General features: G+C 44.1%; 1 protein-coding gene across 17 annotated transcripts in view; it reads right to left on the bottom strand.

Annotated features, from left to right (window-relative positions):
• SRPK2 (SRSF protein kinase 2) overlaps nucleotides 1–8,362 on the bottom strand; it is a 246,250-nt gene extending 237,888 nt beyond the window's left edge. For 7 of the 17 annotated variants that reach the window (XM_073898675.1, XM_073898676.1, XM_073898677.1 and 4 more), the window contains exons 1-2: nucleotides 1,110–1,251; nucleotides 501–555 (exon numbers count right to left, since the gene is read on the bottom strand). In XM_073898675.1, coding sequence (XP_073754776.1) covers nucleotides 501–555; nucleotides 1,110–1,236 — 182 coding nt within the window. In that variant the 5' untranslated portion in view covers nucleotides 1,237–1,251. Of the gene's footprint in view, nucleotides 1–500; nucleotides 556–645; nucleotides 817–1,109; nucleotides 1,252–1,358; nucleotides 1,380–7,832; nucleotides 7,851–8,122 lie in introns of those variants that run through there. The other 10 variants (XM_025872743.2, XM_025872749.2, XM_073898688.1 and 7 more) reach the window with 6 other exon arrangements.
• Nucleotides 8,363–21,423: the final 13,061 nt, after the last annotated feature.

Raw genomic sequence — 21,423 nt, 5'->3', positions numbered from 1 at the left:
ACACACACACACACACACACACACACACTCACTTTCTGGCACACTCGGCTCCTCTTCCTCTGGGGCCCCCGTGCCCAGGTGCGAGCCACGCAGCAGCCTCACGGCCGCACGCGACGCGGCGGGGCCGGGGCGGCGGACGCCAGCGCCCCTCCCGGGAAGGGCCCGCGACCCCCGGGCCAGCGCTGCGCGCAGGGAGGGTGCGCACGCCCGGCGCCTCCGCGCCCGGCCGCCGCCCCCCTCCCCCCGCCTACGGCCGCGGCCGCCCCGGGCCCGGGGGGTCCGGGGATGCTCTGCGGGCCAGCCGCGGGCTCGCACGCGCCCCTCCCCCGCCCGCCCCTCCCCCAGGGCCGCCCGCCGGGGCGCGCAGGAGGCAAGCGCCGGTGTCCCGGGGGATCAGCCCGCCGGCCCTGGGGATCCGGGCAACTTTCCCCTGCGTGGTCGCGGGCTGCCCTCGACCGGGCGGGGGCACGGACCCCGAGGCTAGCGCGGCGTGGACTCACTTTTTCGGGTGTTTCTCTCTTTTCGGCCTCCGCTTTCGGGCCTGAATGGCCAGCACTAGGGAAAGAGAAGATACACATTAACGGTCGGGCCGGCCGGCCTGCGGGGCCGCGTGGCGGGGAGGAAGAGACGCCGCGGGCCACTCACCTTTCCGGGAGCTCATCCCGACGCGGCAGAAGGGGGGCGGGGGGCTTCGCGGCGGCGGCAGCGGCGACGCGGGAGCCGAGGCGAGCCGAGCCGGGCTGCAACCTCCACTCGCTCCGCCAGCCGGGAGGAGGCGGGAACCGCGCCTGCGCCGCCGCTGCAGCCGCCGCTCCCGCGGGGGGCCCAGCGAGACCCGCCCCCGGCCGGCCCCGCCCCCGCCCCGCCCCCACCCGCCTGGTGGGGTCCGGACCCCCGCGCCGAGCCTTTCCGCGCGCCCCACACCCACGCACCTGCCCCACCTGTGCAGAAGTGACTCCCCGTGACCACCGCCACTCCCGCCCACGGCGTCCCTCGCCCCCGCCTGAGGCCGGGGCCTCCGCCTCTTGCGCCCCAGCGGCCGGCCTCCCGCCTCTCTCGGGCACCCGGCCCGCGCGACCCTCCCGAGCCACAGCCTCTCCCCTACGCACCCCGACCGATCGCGCCACCCGTCTCTCCGTGCGCCCTTCCTTGGCCGGCGCCTCCGCGGGTCTCACACCACCTCTCTTCGCGCGGCCTCTTCCCCCCCTTTGCTCCTCTACATCCTTGCATCCCCATGAGCGCCGCTTCCTCCTCTCCGGCGGGTGTGGGAAGGGCACAGGACCAAGAGCGGGGAAACCTGGGTCCTTCGCTAGCTGTGTGACCTTGGAGAAGTCCTCTCATCTCTCCCCTTTACCTACCCCGCAGGATTGTTTGAGTTCAGTGCAAATGGCATGGAAAATACGATGAGGTTTTTGGCTGAATTAAAGCCCAGCTCTACTAGTAAACGCCAAGTGCTTAACAGTTAACACAACAATCCCACCAAGTAGTTATTGTCTACGTCTTACAATGAGGAAACTGAGTCCTAAAGAAGTTGAACAGTTTGCCCAGCGATAATCCAAATGTAGGCCTAGCTGTCTCCAAACCCTTTCCACCTACCATGCTACCTAATAAAGATGGGAATCAAGCTGATAGTGGGACAAAATGATAACGGCAGTATTCCTTCGGGTGTTTAAATAATTATAATGTTTTGGAAAGATAGCCACCCCGACAATTTACTCTCTTTGGTTGTACAATTGTTAACTCATCAAAGTAACTAGTCTTATTCTGAAGATGCTAAACCCAAAGGCTGCTTAGACTTGATGAACCTTTTACTTTCTCAACCTTTTTTTTTTTTAAGTTTTTATTTTAATCACCTCCTTGGAGTGCATTCCTTAATCCCCATCACCTACTTCAGCCACCCCCATCCACTTCCCCTCTGGGAACCATCAGGTTGTTCTCTATACTTAAGTACTTTCTCAACTTTTTACTTTCAAAAATAACCCTACAGAAAAGTTGTGAGAAAAAATATAAGTAACACCCATATTAACCCATATTCACCAATTGTTAACATTTCATCACATTTGCTTTCCTTGTGTGTATGTGTGCATATGGAACTTTCTTTGTTTTTGCTGAATCACTGAAGTTTTTGCCTTGTTACCCTTTACCCTTAACATTTTGATAAGTAGGGCACCTGGGTGGCTCAGTTGGTTAAGCGACTGCCTTCAGCTCAGGTCATGATCCTGGAGTCCCGGGATCGAGTCCCACATTGGGCTCCCTGCTCGGCAGGGAGTCTGCTACTCCCTCTGACCCTCTGCTCTCTCTATCTCTCATTTTCTCTCTCAAATAAATAAATAAAATCTTTTAAAAAAACATTTCGATAAGTATCTAAGAACAAAGACATTCTACATAATCAGAATTCCATTATCATTCCAAGAAAATTTAATATTAATATATTATCTGTAATATATAGAGGCCATATTCAAATTTTCAAAATATCCCTTTTAGCTGACTTTTCTCCAATCCAGGATATAATCAAGAATCATGCATTACATTTAATTGCCATGTCTTTTTACACTTCTTTAGTCTCGAATAATCTCTGATTGTTGTTTTTCTTTTATAACACTGACTTCTTTTGAAGAACCAAATTCTACTGTTCTGCAGGATGTTCCTCAGGTTGTATTTGTCTGTTCCCTGTTAGATTCAAGTTAAATAATTTTGTCAGGTACAATGTATGGATGACATTGTGTCCATCTCAGTATGTTGCAACAGAAGGGAAATGATGTCAGTTTGTTCCATTATTCATGTTACATTTAATCATTTTTCTATGGTAAAGCTAGCTTTTTTTTTCTTTTCTATTTAAAAAAGTAGTCTATGGGGCGCCTGGGTGGCTCAGTTGGTTCAGCGACTGCCTTCGGCTCAGGTCATGATCCCGGAGTCCCGGGATCGAGTCCCACATCGGGCTCCCTGCTCAGCGGGGAGTCTGCTTCTCCCTCTGACCTCCCCCCCCTCATGCTCTCTCTCTCTCTCTCTCATTCTCTCTCTCAAATAAATAAATAAATAAATCAAATCTTTAAAAAAAAAAAAAGAAACCATATTTAAAAAAAAAAAAGTAGTCTATGTAAAAAATGGATAAAGGACTTGAATGTACGTTTCTCCAGAGATACACAAATGGCCAACAAGTACATGGAAAAGATGCTCAACACCATTAGAGAAATGCAAAGCAAAACCACAATGAGGGGCATCTGGGTGGCTCAGTCAGTTAAGCGTCTGTCTTTGCTCATGTCATGATCTCAGGGTCCTGGGTTGAGCCCCGCATCAGGCTCTCTGCTCAGCAGGCAGACTGCTTCTCTCTCACACTCTCCCTCTGGGCTCTCTTGCTCTCTCAAATAAAATCTTAAGCACGCACACACACACACACACACACACACACACACACACACACACACTCACACTGAGATACCCCTTCACACCTATTAGGATGACTATATTCCTTTTTTTAAAATGGAAAATAAGGGGCTCCTGGGTGGCTCAGTTGGTTAAGCTTCAGACTCTTGGTTTCAACTTAGGTCATGAACTCATGAGTCCTGAGGTAAAGCCCCACATCAAGCCCCACATTGAGCCCCATGGGCTCTGCGCTGAGTGGGGAGCTTCCTTGAGATTCTCTGCCCCTCCCCTGACTCTCTCTCTCAAATAAATAAATCTTTAAAAATAAATACATAAATGGAAAATAAGTGTTGGCAAGGATATAGAGATATTGGGATCCTTGTACATTGCTGTGGGAATGTAAAATGGTGCAATAACTGTGGAAAACAGTCCCACACTTCCTCAAAAAGCTAAACATAGAATTATCAGCAATTCCACCCCTAGGTATATATCCAAAATAATTGCAAACAGGTACTCAACTCCTTGTACACAAATGTGCATAGCAGTACTAATCACAGTAGCCAAAAGGTTAGAAACAACCCAAATATCCATCAACACATGAATGGATAAACAAATTATGATATACACATACAATGAAATATTTTTCAGCCCATGAAAAGAATGAAAAAGAATGATACATACTACAATATGGATGAACCTCAAGACATTATGCCACGTGAAAGAAGCCAGATACAAAAGGTCTATTTTGTATTGTATGATTCCATTTACATGAAACATCTAGAATAAGCAAATCCAGAAAGCAGAATGGTGGTGGCCAGTGGCTGGGGGTGAGGGGAAATGATGAGCAACAGCTTAATGGGTACAAAGTTTTATTTTGTAGTGGTGAAAATGTTTTGGAGCCAGAAAGAGGTGGTACTGGCACAAAGTTGTGAATGTATAAATGCCACTGAATTGTGCACTCTAAAATTGTTCACTTCATGTTATGTGAATTTCACCTCAATTTTAAAAAAACAAAAAATCTTGTGGGGTAATACTTTGAAACTCTGTGAATATCCTTCCCCAAGAATCTTTCATTCTGTGGGTTAGCATCTATTGATGATGCTTGTCTGAATCAATTATTACTATAGTGGTTGTAGAATAATGACACTATAATTCTATCATTCCATCTGTTCCATCTGTATTAATTAGGTGACATTCTTATATAAGGAAGATGTTTCATTTCTCACACTCCTTGGTTGTTTTCAGCTTGTTTTTTGCCTTTGTTTTTGGTATCAGTATTGACAGCAATTACTGTCACTTTGATTTTTGATCTTGAATTGTTCCATATTTGACCACGAAAGACCCTTCCAATTGGTAGTGTCCTTTGGACATGCCTCAATAGTTTTTGAGCATCTTTTTACTTCCTGGCACAAGATGTTACAGGAAACTTTGTACTTTCCCTGACCTGGTCTCAAAACCAGCAATGTGTCCAGTCTTAGCTCCTTCTGGAAGGTGATTAGAAGCTTTGAAGCCAAAGAAATGTGAGTTTGAAAACAATTTCTTTTATTATTTTTAACAGCTTTATTGAGATTTAATTCACATACCGTACAATTCACCCACTTAAAGTGCAAAATTCAATGGTTTTTAGTACGTTCACATGGTTGTGCAACCACCACCACAATCTAATTTTAAAATGTTTTTGTCACCCCTAAAAGAAACTCCATACTCATTAGTAGTCACTCCCCATTTCCCCCAACCTTCCCTGCCCAAGCCCTGGGCAGCCACTAATCTCCTTTCTGACTCTATAGACTTGCCCGTTCCGGACAGATCATATAAATGAAATCATACAATATGTGGCCTTTTGTGACTGGCTTCTTTCACTTAATATTGTAACCAATTTCTGCTACTAATTTCTACATAACTGTGGACAAGTTACTTAATTACAACATCTGGAAAATGATAATATCAATACCAATCCTCCTAGATCAATATGACAATCAAATAAAATAAGTAACTATTCAATACATAGTAATTATCAACAACATTAGATGGGAGACACAGACTCAATCTGTCTGCTAGATCTTTTGCATTCATTTGTTCAACAAATAATTATCAAATACCTATTAATGTAGCATTATTCTATGTATTGAGTCTACAGCACTGAACAAAGCACACAAAAATCTCCCTCCCTTGTGGAGCTTACATTCTACTGCCAGAAGCAGAAAATAAACAAAATAAATAGGTGAATTATTACTATAATTACTAGATGGCAGTAGCATCTATAAAAAGAAAAAACAATGAAAAACAAAAAAAAATACCAAACTTTTGGGGAGGTGATTTTTTTTCAAGAGTTTTTTGGGGTTTTCTTTTTAAGATTTTATTATTTATTTACTTATTTATTCAACAGAGAGAATGAGAGAGAGCACAAGCATGGGGAGCAGGAGAGGGAGAAGCAGAGTCCCTGCTGAGCAAGGAGCCCAATGTGGGGACTCGATCCCAGGACCCCGGGATCGTGACCTGAGCCGAAGGCAGACGCTTAACTGACTGAGCCACCCAGGCGCCCCTGGGGAGGTGTTAAAGAAAGGTCTCACTGAGGGGCACCTCGGTGGCTCAGTCAGTTAAGCGTCTGCCTTTGGCTCAAGTCACGATCTCGGGGTCCTGGAATCAAGCCCGGAGTTGGGCTCCCCGCTGAGCAGGGAGTCTGCTTGTCCCACCCCCTCTCTCTCTATCCCTCCCCCTGCTTGTGCTTGCCCGTTCTCAAATAAATAAATAAAATTTAAAAAAAAAAAAAAAGGTCTCACTGAGACGATAACAATTAAAGACCTTAAGGTGATCTTGTCAATCTTTTCACTTCCATAAATTAGGAGAGAACTACATTTGCCACCTAGAATATTTGTGAATTGCTTTGAATTTATTTAAAATATACCAACTTAATTATCAATAAATAAATTTGCACATACTATATTAGGTGCTTACAGAAAGAATGATAAATTATAAAGCTAGTCTCTGCAAATTTAAAAATTAGGGGCGCCCGGGTGGCTCAGTTGTTAAGCGTCTGCCTTCGGCTCAGGTCATGATCCCAGAGTCCTGGGATCGAGCCCCGCATCGGGCTCCTTGCTCAGCAGGGAGTCTGTTTCTCCCTCTCCCTCTGCTGCTCCCCCTGCTTGTGCTCTCTCTCTGTCAAATAAATAAATAAAATCTTAAAAAAAATTTAAAATTAAAAATTTCAGGGTATGTGGCTGGTTCAGTGGGTAGAGCACACGACTCAATCTCAGGGTCAGTTGTGAGTTCAAGCCCCATACTGGGTGTGGAGCCTACTGAAAAAAATATTTTTTTAAAATAAAAATGAAAAATTTCTTTGAGATGCATAATCTCAAATGACATTTTTTTAAAATATTTTATTTATTTATTTATTTGAGAGACAGAATGAGATAGAGAGAGTACATGAGAGGGGGTAGGGTCAGAGGGAGAAGCAGACTCCCTGCTCAGCAGGGAGCCTGATGCGGGACTCGATCCCGGGACTCCAGGATCATGACCTGAGCCGAAGGCAGTCGCTTAACCAACTGAGCCACCCAGGCACCCTCAAATGACATTTTAAAGGAAATTTAAAAAAAGAAACGAGAGTATAAGTATTTTTTAAGTTTTTTTTTTTTAAAGCTCTATGCCCAACGTGGGGCTCAAACTCATGACCCTGAGTATAAATTTAATTATTTTATTCTACCATTATTTATTGCTAATAAATCTAACTCTGAGAATATTATCATTAAGAGCAGAAGTAGGGCGCCTGGGTGGCTCAGTTGGTTAAGTGACTGCCTTCGGCTCAGGTCATGATCCTGGAGTCCCGGGATCGAGTCCCGCATCGGGCTCCCTGCTCAGCAGGGAATCTGCTTCTCCCTCTGACCCTCTTCCCTCTCGTGCTCTCTATCTCTCATTCTCTCTCAAATAAATAAATAAAATCTTAAAAAAAAAAAGAGCAGAAGTATTAGAACTGCATATATTTTGTTCTCTGTAGCAGTCCAAAAGAAGTGAAAAGGGCAGTATAGATGCATTTTTCCCCAACCTAGCACAACAGAATTCAAGGTGAACATAGCATATTAATTTTTACTAAATACAAGTAAAAATTACAGAATGCTGTAAACCCAATTACACACTAATATTCCTAAGTAGAGCTATTAAATCATGCTGTATCTCAGAAGGTATATTTAGTATGTCATAGAATTGGAAACAGACTTGAGAGGTCATACAACCCACCTTTGGGCCTTTAGTGGATGAGAACCCAGCCTCTTTCTAAAGGTTCTCCAATGCTTTGACATTTCTAGGAAAGTTTCTTTAGATCTAATTTATACCTTCTATTATGAAGCTTAAGCTTGTCTCTTATTATTACAGCATATTTCTCAGTGGCATTAGTACCATTAAAGCAGCAATTTCACCCAGAAGTTAGTGCACAGTGCAGTAGACCCAGACTGGCAGAATTTAAATCCTAGTCTTACCATTTACTAGGTACACCTCGGGCTGGGTAACTTGGGCCTGTTACTCAGTTTCTCTGTGCCTCAGTTTCCCCTGCTCTGCAAAATGAGGATAGTAATATTAACTACCTTATAATCTTGTGGTGATTCAATGAGTTGTTTCATCTAAGATGCTTAGAGAAGGATCTGATTGTTCAATAAATATTAGCTGTTCTTATGTATATGCACATCAAGACATGTCTTACTAATCTATAGCTACAAAACAAATTTCTCCAAATTTAGCAACTTAAAACAATAAACATTTATTATCTCACGATTTTTGTGGTCCAGGACTTCGGGAGCTGTTTGGCTGGAGAGTGAAGTTGTCACCTGGGGCTGCAGTCATCTGGAGGCTTGAGGAAGGCTGAAAGATCTGTTACCAAGATGGCTCACTCACATGGCTGTTAGCAGGAGCCCTCAGATTCTCACTGGCTCTTGCAAGGAGGTCTCACTTCCTCAACCTGGATCTTTCCATAGGGCTGCTTGGGTGTCTGGCCTCCCCCAGAGAGCAAGGAAGAAACTTCACTGCCTTTTGTGACCTACCCTCAGAAGTCACAATCCATCATTTTCACCACATTCTATTCATGAGACGCAAGTCTAGCCCATGCTCAAAGGAGGGGCATGAAACCACTTCTTGAAGGAAGAGTGACAGAGAATATGTGGACATATTTTTTAAACCACCACAAGGGGTCATTCCTTCTTTCTTTTAGTGGCTCTGATTTGCAAGCAAGAATCCTTACAGACCCCTCATTTGGCTATTGTCTAAACAGTAGAAATGAAAGAGAATTTTCAGTCCAATGTTCACACTAAATAAAAAAAAAAGGGAATGTAGTCTAGATTATCTAGGGAAAATCAACAATAGGAATAGATGTGTTATAAATAAAATGCCTACTGTATATAAGACTCTTACATAAACTAGGGCTTATGGAGCCAGGTTAAAAATGGCTCCTAAAGATCTGCCCAGGGCTCTAGTAGTAGGGATTTAGAATATTGACTAACATGCCAGCATATATCTAAACAAATTAAATGGTCTGGCCATAGTAAACTATGCTGAACTCTCGCATCATGGGCCCCATTTCTTTCAGGCATTTGGACATGGATAGAGCCATGATAGAATACTTGTTTCTCAAATATATGAACTCTGAGTATAAGAATTCTGTTTTCCATTTTATGGTAACTGATTTAAAAATCCAACATAAAATCCAATGTAAAAATAAACTGAATATGATTTTTCTCAGAGTTAAACATGAATTCTGTTCCAGCATAATTCACAATCAGTTGTTCAAAAATGTGTATTTATAACTTTCAGGTAGATAGAGACATTGTGTATGGAGATAAAATATACTTTATCATTAAGAAACAGCTTTCTAGGGGCACCTGGGTGCCTCAATTAAGTGTCAGACTCTTGGTTTCAGCTTAGATCATGATCTCAGGGTTGTAAGATCAAGCCCTGCATTGGGCTCTGTGCTCAGCATGGAGTCTGCTTAATATTCTTTCTCCCTCTCCCTCTGCCCCTCACACTTGTGTGCTCTCTCTCTCTAAAATAAATATATAAAGCTTAAAAAAATGGCTTTATAGTCGGGGTACCTGGCTGGCTCAGTCAGTGGAGCATGTGACTCTTGATCTCGAGGTTGTGAGTTCAAGCCCCATATTGGGTATAGAGACTACTTAAAAATAGAATCTTTTTGGGCGCCTGGGTGGCTCAGTTGGTTAAGCGACTGCCTTTGGCTCAGGTCATGATCCTGGAGTCCCGGGATCGAGTCCCGCATCGGGCTCCCTGCTCGGCAGGGAGTCTGCTTCTCCCTCGGACCCTCCCCCCTCTCATGTGCTCTCTCTCTCTCTCTCTCTCTCTCATTCTGTCTCAAATAAATAAATAAAATCTTTAAAAAAAAATAGAATCTTTTTTTCATTTTCTAAGGCAGGGGAGGGACAAAGGGAGAGGGAGAGAGAATCCTAAGCAGGCTCCATGCCCAGCACAGAGCCCAAGTTGGGACTCAATCTCACAACCCCAAGATCATGACCTCAGCTGAAATCAAGAGTCAGATGCTTAACTGACTGAGCCACCCAGGTGCCCCTAAAAATAAAATCTTTTTTAAAAGATTTATTTATTTATTTATTTATTATTTATTTGTCAGGGGGCGGAGAGAACACAAGTGGGGGGCATAGCAGAGGGAGACAGGCTCCCCACTGAGCAGGGAGCCCGGCGAGGGGCTCGATCCCAGGGCCCTGGGACCATGACCTGAGCTGAATGAGACAGCCAGGTGCCCCACATTGGTTTCTCTGCTCAGTGGAGAGCCTGCTTCTCCCTCTTCTTCTCCCTCTGTGCTCTCTCAAATAAATAAATAAAATCATTTAAAAAACAATGTCCCTCCTGTCACTAGTCCCACCCAGGTAACCTCTATTCTAACTACTAACACTGCCGATTAATGCTGCCTAGTTTTTAGGTTTATGGAAATGAAATCATACACTAGGCCTTTGCATCCGCTTTCTTTTGCTGGACCTGATGTTTGTGAGACTGAGCCATGTGTTACATGCAGTAATACTTTCATTGTTATAGAGTGTTCCATTTTGTGAATATACCACTTGTTTTTTAAATCCACTGGTGCCATTTACTTATTTCTTTTTTTTTTTAAGATTTTATTTTAAAGTAATCTCTGCTCCCAATGTGGGGTTTGCACTCACAACTCTGAGAGCGGTCACATGGTCTACCGACTGAGTCGGCCAGGTGCCCCCACCGGCACCACTTACTAAACTACCGTGTCTTGGTGGGCGCCCGGGTGGCTCAGTCAGTTAAGCGTCCACTCTTTTTTTTTAGATTTTTTAAATTTATTTATTTATGAGAGGCAGAGAGAGAGAGAAAGAGAGAGAGAGAGAGGCAGAGGGAGAAGCAGGCTCCTAAGGAGCAGGGGAGCCCGATGCGGGACTCGATCCCAGGACGCTGGGATCATGGCCTGAGCCGAAGGCAGACGCTTAACCATCTGAGCCACCCGGGCGCCCCGAAGCGTCCTACTCTTGATAACGGCTCAGGTCCTGATCTCAGGGTGGTGAGATTGAGCCCCACCTCAAGCTCCACACTGTGCGTGGAGTCTGCTTAAGATTCTCTCTCCCTCTCCCTTTGCCCCTCCCCACCACACTCGCTCTCTCAAAAAAAGCAAAACAAGGGGCACCTGGGTGGCTCCGTCAGTTAAGCGTCTGCCTTCGGCTCAGGTCATGATCCCGGAGTCCTGGGATCGAGCCCCGCACCGGGTTCCCCGCTCCGCTTCTCCCTCTCTCTCTGCCCCTCCCCCTCACGTGCTCGCGCGCGCGCTCTCTCTCAAATAGAATCTTTTTTTTTTTTTAATCTTATTTATTTATTTGAGAGATAGAGAGCACGAGAGGGAAGAGGGTCAGAGGGAGAAGCAGACTCCCCACTGAGCGGGGAGCCCGATGCGGGACTCGATCTCGGGACTCCAGGATCATGACCTGAGCCGAAGGCAGTCGCTTAACCAACTGAGCCACCCAGGCGCCCTCAAATAGAATCTTAAAAAAGAAAAGCAAAACAAAAAAACAAGTCCTGTGTCTTAACCCCAAACTTGCCCTTCTACTCTCAGCTTTGTAATGAGGCGTCTGTGACTCAGCCACAGACTACAATTAGTTCTGCCAGCTGGGGGCGCTAGAAGGAGCCTGGAGGATGGAAAAAGGAGAAAGCGCTTACCCCTTCCGGTCGGCGGGCGGGTCCTGTCACCTGTCACAACAGCAGTGGGTTTCAGTCTCAAGTTTTATAGTGCCCCTCAAACCAGCCTCATGGTGTCCCCTTAGAACGACAGTCAACGCCAGGCAGTACCCCCTCCTCAGACCTCTGGGTCCCAGCTCCCTCCTCTGAGCTTCTGAGGTGGAATTCCCCAGCTCTGCACTTGGTTCCCCAGCCCTAGAGATGGGTGCTGCTTCCCGCATTATTATCGTGTCACCACAGTGCCCCCTTTATCCTTTTTTAGTTCTCCAGTACCTGCTCAACTGAACGATGCCTCGTATTCACTTTTTGGTTAAAGTAGCAGATCTAAAAAAAACAAAAAAAGTAGCTAATCTAATTGCAACAAAAAGGAATTTCTGCTTTCGCTCTAGGCTCTGCGGGACTCATGATTCTACCAGTAGCGGGTGGTTCCCATGTCTCCAGTACGGACTACTATGAGTAGCAGTGCTATGAACGTTCTCGTCCCTGTCTTTTGGTGAATATGTGTATATACCTAGAAAATGGAATTGCTAAGTCATAGGGTAGGTACGTGTGTGTTTACTTTTAGCACATACCACCAGCGTATTTTCCCAAATGGTTGCCGCAGTCTTCCCCGGCTCTCACACCTGATTCTCAGGACTTTTAAAAGTCAGTAAGTGCCACAGTATTGTAAGTTACTCTCTACGTCAGGATTTTTACACTGCAATGCTAAAGAAAACTAGACTCTTGCTTAAAGAGGGACTGTACATCCTTAACTCCTCTGGGAGTGCCTGGCACGGAGTAGGTGGTGTTGAATCAATAATGAGAATAAAAGGAAGTTTAAGTCTCTCCCTTTGTACAGTTGAACTAATGTGAAACAGTAATGTAAATTGAGGTCAGTCCTACCCTAGGGCATACTCAGTAACCTGAGAACTCATTCGCCTGGGCAGCTGTAAACAGGCCTCGCTTTCCACAGGCAAGACCCATTTTACTGCTCACAGTCGGCTTAAATGAATTGATAGAGGAGCAGACCCAATGCAACAGTGGCAGGGGGACTGCTTATGGGCTGGGGCAGCCTTGTGTTTGGCACGTCAGTCTCACTGCTTAAACCCTCTCTCAAGAATCTTTTCTTGGGGGGCACCTGGGCGGCTCAGTCAGTTAAGTGTGTGCCTTCGGCTCATGATCCTGGGGTCCTGGATGGAGCCCCGCATTGGGCTCCCTCCTTCTCCCTCTCCCCCTGCTTGTTCTCTCCCTTCCTCCCTCTCTCTCTTTCTCTCTCTCTCTGTCAAATAAATAAATAAAATTTTTTCAAAAAAAAATTTTTAAAAAAAAAAAGAAAAACTTTTTTTTTTTAAAGTAAGCTCTATACCCAACATGGTGCTTGACCTCACAACCCTGACATCGAGAGTCACAAGCTTCACCACTGAACCAGCCAGGCGCCCCCTTTCTCAAAAATCTTTAATGGAGATTCCAAACTGAATTGAATCCCCTGGAGATTTATTCTCAGAGCGACTCAGACTTCAGGGTGTTCCCCTCAAACTTCCTCAATGTCTTAAGAATCACCAATACAAGTCCCGAGGCAAACAACCCACATCTGCAGACCCCACCTGAAACCTTTACAAGCCAAACTCTGAAGAACCAACAGGTTTCTAGCACCTGCTGGGAATGCAGGGCTCCTGACTTCAGCTGCTCATGGAGAAACAGTCGCAGCTTGCTAGAAAATGTTGGTACAGGAAGCTGGCCACTATCTAGCACTTCAACCTGCTCAACAAACATCAGGGCAAGGGAAAGGAGGAGGAGTGAAGGCAACATACACATTTGTTTATAAAATAACTTTTTTTTAAGATTTTTTTTTTTTTGACAGTGAGAGAGGGAACACAAGCAGGGGGAGCGGGAGAGGGAGAAGCAGGCTTCCCGCTGAGCAAGGAGCCCAATGCGGGGCTGGAGCCCAATGCGGGGCTCAATCCCAGGACCCTGGGATCATGACCTGAGCCGAAGGCAGATGCTTAATGACTGAGCCACCCAGCGCCCCAAAATAACTTTTTTAGAAGTAATCTCTACACCCAACATGGGGCTGGAACTCACAACCCTGAGATCAAGAGTCACATGTTCCACTGACTGAGCCAGCCAGACACCCCTATCAAATCATCTTTATGTGTTCTAGAACAACACAATTTCCAATGGCATAGATCTATTTTTATATAATATAGGATTGTTAGAGTGATATTCCTCTGACTTTACAAGTAATATAACCTTATTGAGGTTCTATTAATAGAATAGTCAAAACAATCCATAAAGTGGGGATTTTTCATTTGACAAACTGGTGAGGAAGCAGATATACCTAACTACGAATTAAAGACAGTGGTATAGGAGCACCTGGGCAGCTCAGTCAGTTCAGTGTCTGCCTTCGGCTCAGGTCATGATCCCGGGTCCTGGGATCAAGCCCCACATTGGGCTCCCTGCTCAGTGGGGAGTCTGCTTCTCCCTCTCCTTTTGCCCCTCCCCCTCCTTGTGCTCACACTCTTTCTCTCTCAAATGAATAAATAAAACCTTTAAAAAAAATAAAAGCTTAAAAAAAAGACAATGGCATTTTGGGGGGCACCTGGGTGGCTCAGTCGGTTAAGCACCCAACTCAGGTTGTGATCTCAGGGTTGTGAGATTGAGCCCCACATCGGACTCCATGCTGGGCATGGAACCTGCTTAAGATTCTTTCTCTCTCCCTCTCTCTCTGCCCTTCCCCACCACCACCCCCTGGGCATGCTCTCTCTCTCTCTCTCTCTCAAAAATACATACATACATACATACAATGGTATTTTTGAATCTCTGGGTATGTAAGGAATGTTTTTGTGATTCATGATAGCCAGTGACGTACAGCAAATGGATGTCTCTTCTCATGTACTATTTGTCACCAGAGAGGAAGCCAACATGTTCTGTTGTCATCGTGCAAGGTGATTGTAAGTACCTCCTATTTCTGACTCAGACATTTCTTCAGGTCTCACTTTTTCCTTCTCCTTTCCCCTTCTTGTCTAATGCTAGATTCACAGACAACTAACACCTAAAGAATCTGGTCATCTCAAGTTGAGAATGGACTCAGTTGTCTATTACTGCATTAAAAAAAAAACAACCCCAAACCCTAAAATTAGTAGCCTACAATAATGATTTCTTATTTCTCGAAATGTTGTGGTTCACTAGTCAGTTCTTCGGGTCTCATCTGGGCTCACTCATGCTGCTGTATCCATCCAGTGGGTGAGCTAGAGCTGGAGGGCCCAAGATGACCCCATTCCTATATCTGAGGCCTTGAACAGACAGGAAGACTGGGACTTCTCTTTCTCCGTGGGGTCCTTTATCATTTACTGGTCTAGCTCAGCTTCCTTGGATGGCAAGTCTCAAGAGAGTGAAGGCAAAAGCTGTGTAGGTTTCAGAAAACTCACACAATGTCATTTCCACAATATTCTATTGCTTTAAGCAAATCCTAAGGCCAGATTTATTGCAAGAGGCAATGATACCAAGGTCGTAAATTTAGGGAGGTGTGATTCACCAGGGGCACTTTATAGCAATCTAACATAGGGGTGTGTGTGTGTGTGTAAATACCTTTGGACTTCATTTGAGGCATGCTTGCCAATGCACTTAAACCCCTGCAAGGTCAATCCGTCAACAGTTTTGTTTTGTGGAACAACCACAAGGAACAAAGTAATAGGCTTGGAATATACATTACATTTATCTTGCAATTTCTGGCAAAAAGAATGCTTTCAGATCCATTAAAAAATTTCTTCCAAATCCATCCTGTGAACTAGGTAAAGTGCATATCCCCATGATATAATAGGATATACATTTGGTATTTGATCCCAGTTCCTGGCTCAGAGCTTCCAAAACATTTGAGATTTCCTGAGTATGAGAAGTGTCTTTTGTTTTTCATGATGAATCCATTTACATCACACGTGGCCAACTTAGGGTAAAGCTCCTAGAAAGCCTCAAGATAAGGCTGGTCACCAGAAAGACCAAGTGATAAGAGGGTTGAAAGTTTCAGCCCGGGGGTGTGCCTGGGTGGCTCAGTTGTTAAGTGTCTGCCTTCAGGTCAGGTCATGGTTCCAGGGTCCTGGGATGAAGCTCCACATCCGGCTCCCTGCTCAGCGGGAAGCCTGCTTCTCCCTCTCCCACTCACCCTGCTTGTGTTCCCTCTCTTGCTGTGTCTCTCTTGTCAAATAAATAAATAAAATCTTTAAAAACGAAAAAAAGAAAGTTTCAGCCCTACCCCTGACCTCCTTGGAGGGAAGGATTGCTGAAGATTGAGCTCTTGAAGATAGAAAGTCTTGAATACAATTTGAACTTCCAAGCTGGTGAAGCATCAAGGTGCTGGGAGGGTGGTGTGACCAGAGAGAGTATGGAAGCTCTGTGCACCCCACTACCCGAACCTTGCCCTATGCCTCACTTCTGTTTGGCTGCTCCTGAGTTGTATCCTTAATAATAAATCAGTAAAATGCCCTCCTGAGTTCTCCGAGCCATTCTAGCAAATTATTGAACCTGAGAAGGGGGTTGTAGCAACCCCTGCTTTATGGCCAGTCACTCAGAAGCATGGGTGATGTCTCTAAGACTTGCAACTGGTCCTAAAGCCGGAAGGGGGGCAGTTTTGTTGGGTCTGCGCTAATCCCAGGTAGTTAGCGTCTGAACTGAAGTGAATTGATGAACACCCAGTGGGTGTCCTGAGAATCAGAGAGTTGGTTGTTGGCCTTGGAAAACACTCCAGAGGTCCCATTTTTGCAGTAGGTAGGAGAGCTAGGACACAATCTTTTGACCCAGCATATACTTTTTTCCACTTTGGTTCCTCCTCTTTAAAAATAAAACATTATTTTGGGGCTCCTGGGTGGTGCAGTAGGTTGAGTGTCCAACTCTTGGTTTCAGCTCAGGTTGTGATCTCACGGTCGTGAGACTGAGCCCTGCATCAGACTCCGTGCTCATGGCAGAGTCTGCCTGAGACTCTCTCTCCCTCTCCCTCTGCTCCTCTCCCCCTCAAATAAATAAATATATCTTTAAAAAAATTATTGGGGCACCTGGGTGGCTCAGTCAGTTAAGCAACTGCCTTCGGCTGAGGTCATGATCCCAGGGTCCTGGGATCGAGCGCCACATCAGGCTCCCTGTTCAGTGGGCAGTCTGCTTCTCTCTCTCCTGCTCCCCCTGCTTGTGCTCGCTCACTCTCTGTCAACTAAATAAATAAAATCTTAAAAAAACTAACATTATTTCATAAGTCATAAGACATACCCAATGCCCTCTCCCTATATGTAAAAGAACTAGAGACCATTAAACCTAAGACTGAAAGAGAAAAAACGAAGAACAAAAGTTCTCATGATAGCCACAACAATAGGCAGACTCTCCTGTTGCAGCAAAAATTCTGGAAGGAATCAAAACTCTTATAACCCAATCCAAAGTTTCAAGGAGAAAATTGAGTTGACAGTCATATATTTATATACATGCACATATAGCACCACTAGAAACGAGGCATCTAAACTGTCTGAAAACAAACTGAATATCATGACAGCAAACGTATCTGCTAATAGTTCCTGGCAAGCGTTAAAATCAATTTAGAGCAGATAGTGGTGCTGGATGTGTCCAGAAGGTGAGTTATGCTGAGAAATATAAAACAACAACAAAATGCTTCCTATAACATTTTCAGTGGGACAAGGTCTGAAAAATCAATCAGTATCTTCTAAAAAGTACAAATAGGCAGTTCTGTAATGACAAGCTACAATTAGAATATCGTGTTAAGTTCTAAATGCAATTTGGGAGCCCCTGTCACTTGCAGCACCTTGGACAGAGGATTAGCTGGTTTCCATTAGCTTCAGCAGCCTTCTGGGGCTCTTGTTTAGTATTATAGCTCAGATCCTACATGGGCCATGAACATGCTCCTTCACTTCTTCATTTTGGAGAAAAACCGTTTATTCTCCTACATCATTTTGCTCAACTCCATAAAATTATGATTTTTTAAAAAAATGTAAATGTGGGGCGCCTGGGTGGCTCAGTTGTTAAGCATCTGCCTTCGGCTCAGGTCATGATCCCAGGGTCCTGGGATGGAGCCCCGCATCGGGCTCCCGGCTCTGCGGGAAGCCTGCTTCTCCCTCTCCCACTCTCCCTGCCTGTGTTCCCTCTCTCGCTGTGTCTTTGTCAAAAAATAAATAAAATCTTTTAAAAAATGTAAATGTGTAATCCAGGGAAAAAAGGTACAAATATTTTCATACTTAATGCACTAGTTAACCAGTCTGCTAACACAGTCTTTCTCGCTACAGATATCCTGTGCTACTCTAACACGACAGCCGGACTTCCCTCATCCCCTGCTTCAGACTGGTCACTGCTAATCAGTCTTCTATAAACTCACCTCCCATAGCCATAATGGAAGAAAAAGCTTGCTTGTTCTTATTTCCCTTGAGCCATCCTTACACTTTCCCTCTTCTTTAGTCACATTCCAGATCCAAACCACCTTCCTTTGGTAGCAGTCATCATTGGATGCCTACCCATGAACCACTTCCCTTTTCCTCCATGCCGGCAGAGCTCTATTTTTTTGTTTCTGTGTCCACTATCCCTCCATTATTGGACTATATTTTGGTTGATCTAAGCCAGTGGTTCTCACACTTTTATATTTTGGTTGATCTAAGCCAGTGGTCTCAGGATCTCTTGACACTCTTTTTTTTTTAAGATTTTATTTATTTATTTGAGAGAGAGACAAAGAGAGAGCATGCACGGGTTGGGGAGGGAGGGGCAGAGGGAGGGGGAGAAGCAGACTCCCCACTGAGCAGGGATCCTGGCGCGGGGCTTGATCCCAGGACCCTGAGATCATGACCTGAGCTGAAGGCAGACCCTTAACTGACTGAGCCACCCAGGCACCCCACTTGATACTGTTAAAAATGGTTGAGAACCTCAAAGAACTTTTGTGTTATATGTCGCTGCTTACCATATTAGAAATTAAAACCAGAAAATTATTTATTGATTGATTTATATTAATATAATAATATGCCCAGTATGTGAATTTAATAAATATGCCCAGTATGTGAATTTAAATAACAACTTAATGAAACAATAACTATATTTTCCAAAATGAACTACTTAGTTAAAAGAGTGGCACTGTTTCACATTTTTGCAAATCTCTCTAATGTCTGACTTAAAAGAAGACAGAATCTCATATTTGCATCTGCATTTAATTCATTCCCATCCCATCTCATATAGCCTCTAAAGGACTCCACGGCCCACTCTTGAGAGAATGAAAAGGAAAAGGAAAATATAAACAATGAAAACAGTTTAAAATTACCAAAAAGGATCTCCCAGGCTTCCCAGACCACCTGTTAGGTTTAAACAAATCATGCAGGTCCCTTAGGGGTGAGCACGTGACCCAGTTCACCTGAATGAGGCATCTGATTCAGTTCTCAATGACACACGAAGGGACCTCTTCTAGAGAGCTTATGGGAAAGGCTTCTTTCCTCTTTAAAGGGAAAGAGGTATTTATCAGAAGAGATTGGTTTAAGAATAGAAACCACTAGGGGCGCCTGGATGGCTCAGTTGGTTAAGTGTCTGCCTTCAGCTCAGATCATGATCCCAGGGTCCTGGGATAGAGTCTGACTCCCTGCTTGCTGGGGAGTCTGCTTAAGATTCTTTCTCTCCCTCTCCCCCTCCCTCCACCCCCCCAATGCTCCCTCTCTTAAAATATAATAAAATAAAATGGGGTTTATAATAGCATCTATGTCAATGGGTTATTGAGAGGAATAAATGAGGCAAAATCTGTCAAGTGCTTAGAACAGAGCTGGGCACATACTAAGAGCAAATAAGCATTTGTAATCAACATTGGCATCATCAGTATCATTTCCTTGGCTCCAGTAAGCATTTAAGTTTACCATCCCTGGCTCAGATTCTCAAACTTCAATGCATATTAGAAGCACATACAGTTTAGCTTTAAATGCAATTTATCAGATCCCAACCCAGTCTTGTTCAGTAGCTTCAATTTGGGGACCAAGGGATGTGCATTTTTACAAGCAGCCAGATGGTCAAACATTTTTTTGATATTGTACCCCATCAGTAAACATTTCAATAAAGCACCCTCAACATAACATTTACTTATTTTTATGCAATTAATTACATCAATCACAAAACCAATATATTACTTGCATTATAAATTGTACAAAAACATTTTAGAAGGACAAAATAATGGTAAGATAATTTTAAAAATAACTCTATTATTCACAAAATCAAGACTTTTTATTCTTACTAAAAATATTGTCAGTACTAACTTTGTAGTGAGAGCAAAATGACTAATTTTAAAGGACCATAGTCCTTTAAAATTTTTTTAAATCTTGTTTTGACCCTGTGTGAGACAGCAATTCATAAAAACACTTCTAAGTTCAGGTTATTGTGGCATTTGATTTTAATGGCTATCAAAACCAAAAATATATTTCATAAAGATTTGATATATAATAAACACTTAGTGCAAAGTCTATCAATAATGATAAGGGATAGAAATCCTTATTTAAAATAGTCCTCATAATTTTCTGTATCTGGCCCAATTCTTGTCAGATCTGATTAGATCATCATTTTTATCTTGTAAAGTAGCTTTCTATGTGTCTGTCATTGTAGGTCATTTCCTTGTTGTTAGCTTGTGTCCACAATGTTAGTGTTATCTTCAATCTGTGATTTCTCAATTTTTTTGGTCTTGGAACCTCTTTCTACATTAAAAATTATAGACCTCAAAGAGATGTTTTTTGGTGTGGTTATATATCTATTGATATTTATCATACTGGAAACTAAAACAGAGAAAAATTTAAAAAGAATTCCTAAGCACACATTCCATTTGTAGCAGAATGATGACGTCATTCATGTCATGGAGCCTCTACAAACCTCACTGCATACTCGGGAGAGTTTGAGAGTGGAAACAGGCCCATAACATCTCAGTGCTATGTATCTGGGGCTCACAGATCTCCTGTGGGTCCCCAGACCACACTTTGAGAATCCCTGCTCTGCAGAGGGATTGTGTAGGGATCTTTTCTAGCACCTACACTTTTTTTTAAAGTAGGCTCCATGCCCAATGTGGGGCTTGAACTCACGACCCAGAGATCAAGTATTGCATGCTCCACCAACTGAGTCAGCCAGGCGCCTCTCTTGGGGGAATCTTTTTAAAGCCATAGATTAATTTTGTTAGGGTTGGTTTCGTTAAACTAGATAATACAACCTATAAATCTAGTAATTAGGCTTGTGTAATCTGCAATTGGCTCATTATTCTAAAGTGTGATGATGCCTCCCTGTCAGGAACTCCAAGTCTTTCCTTTTTTTTAAGATTTTTATTTACTTATTTGACAGAGAGAGACACAGCGAGAGAGGGAACACAAGCAGGGGGAGTGGGAGAGGGAGAAGCAGGTTTCCCGCGGAGCAGGGAACCCGATGCGGGGCTCGATCCCAGGACCCTGGGACCATGACCTGAGCCGAAGGCAGACGCTTAACGACTGAGCCACCCAGGCGCCCCACTCCAAGTCTTTCCTAAGAATAACATATTTGACACTGAATGACTGATGTATGAATGACAGGTGCCAGTGTAAAAAATCTACATACTAACTACTAATTGAGCTTAATTTGACATTTACACAAAAGTAAACATAAATACATGATATACTACTTATTCCAACATCCCAAGTACCCTACACTCCACTTTAGACCACTAGGTGCAGTTAGTGCACAGGGTACTGCCTAAGAGAACAGCCCAGGAGGGGCCGCTAGGGTAAGTTGAATTGGGTCCCCTGAAAAGATATTCTGAAGTCTGAACATACCCACTCTTCACCGCCATACCTGTGAATGTGACCTTACTTGGAAACAGTTCTTTGGAGATGTCATCAAGTTAAGATGGGGTCATACTGGACTAGC

Source organism: Callorhinus ursinus, unplaced genomic scaffold (genome assembly GCF_003265705.2).
Source record: "Callorhinus ursinus isolate GAN/ISIS: 27379988/994484 unplaced genomic scaffold, GSC_fseal_2.0 scaffold12, whole genome shotgun sequence".
Classification (NCBI taxonomy): domain Eukaryota; kingdom Metazoa; phylum Chordata; class Mammalia; order Carnivora; family Otariidae; genus Callorhinus; species Callorhinus ursinus.
This window is presented reverse-complemented; position numbering and strand designations above follow the sequence as displayed.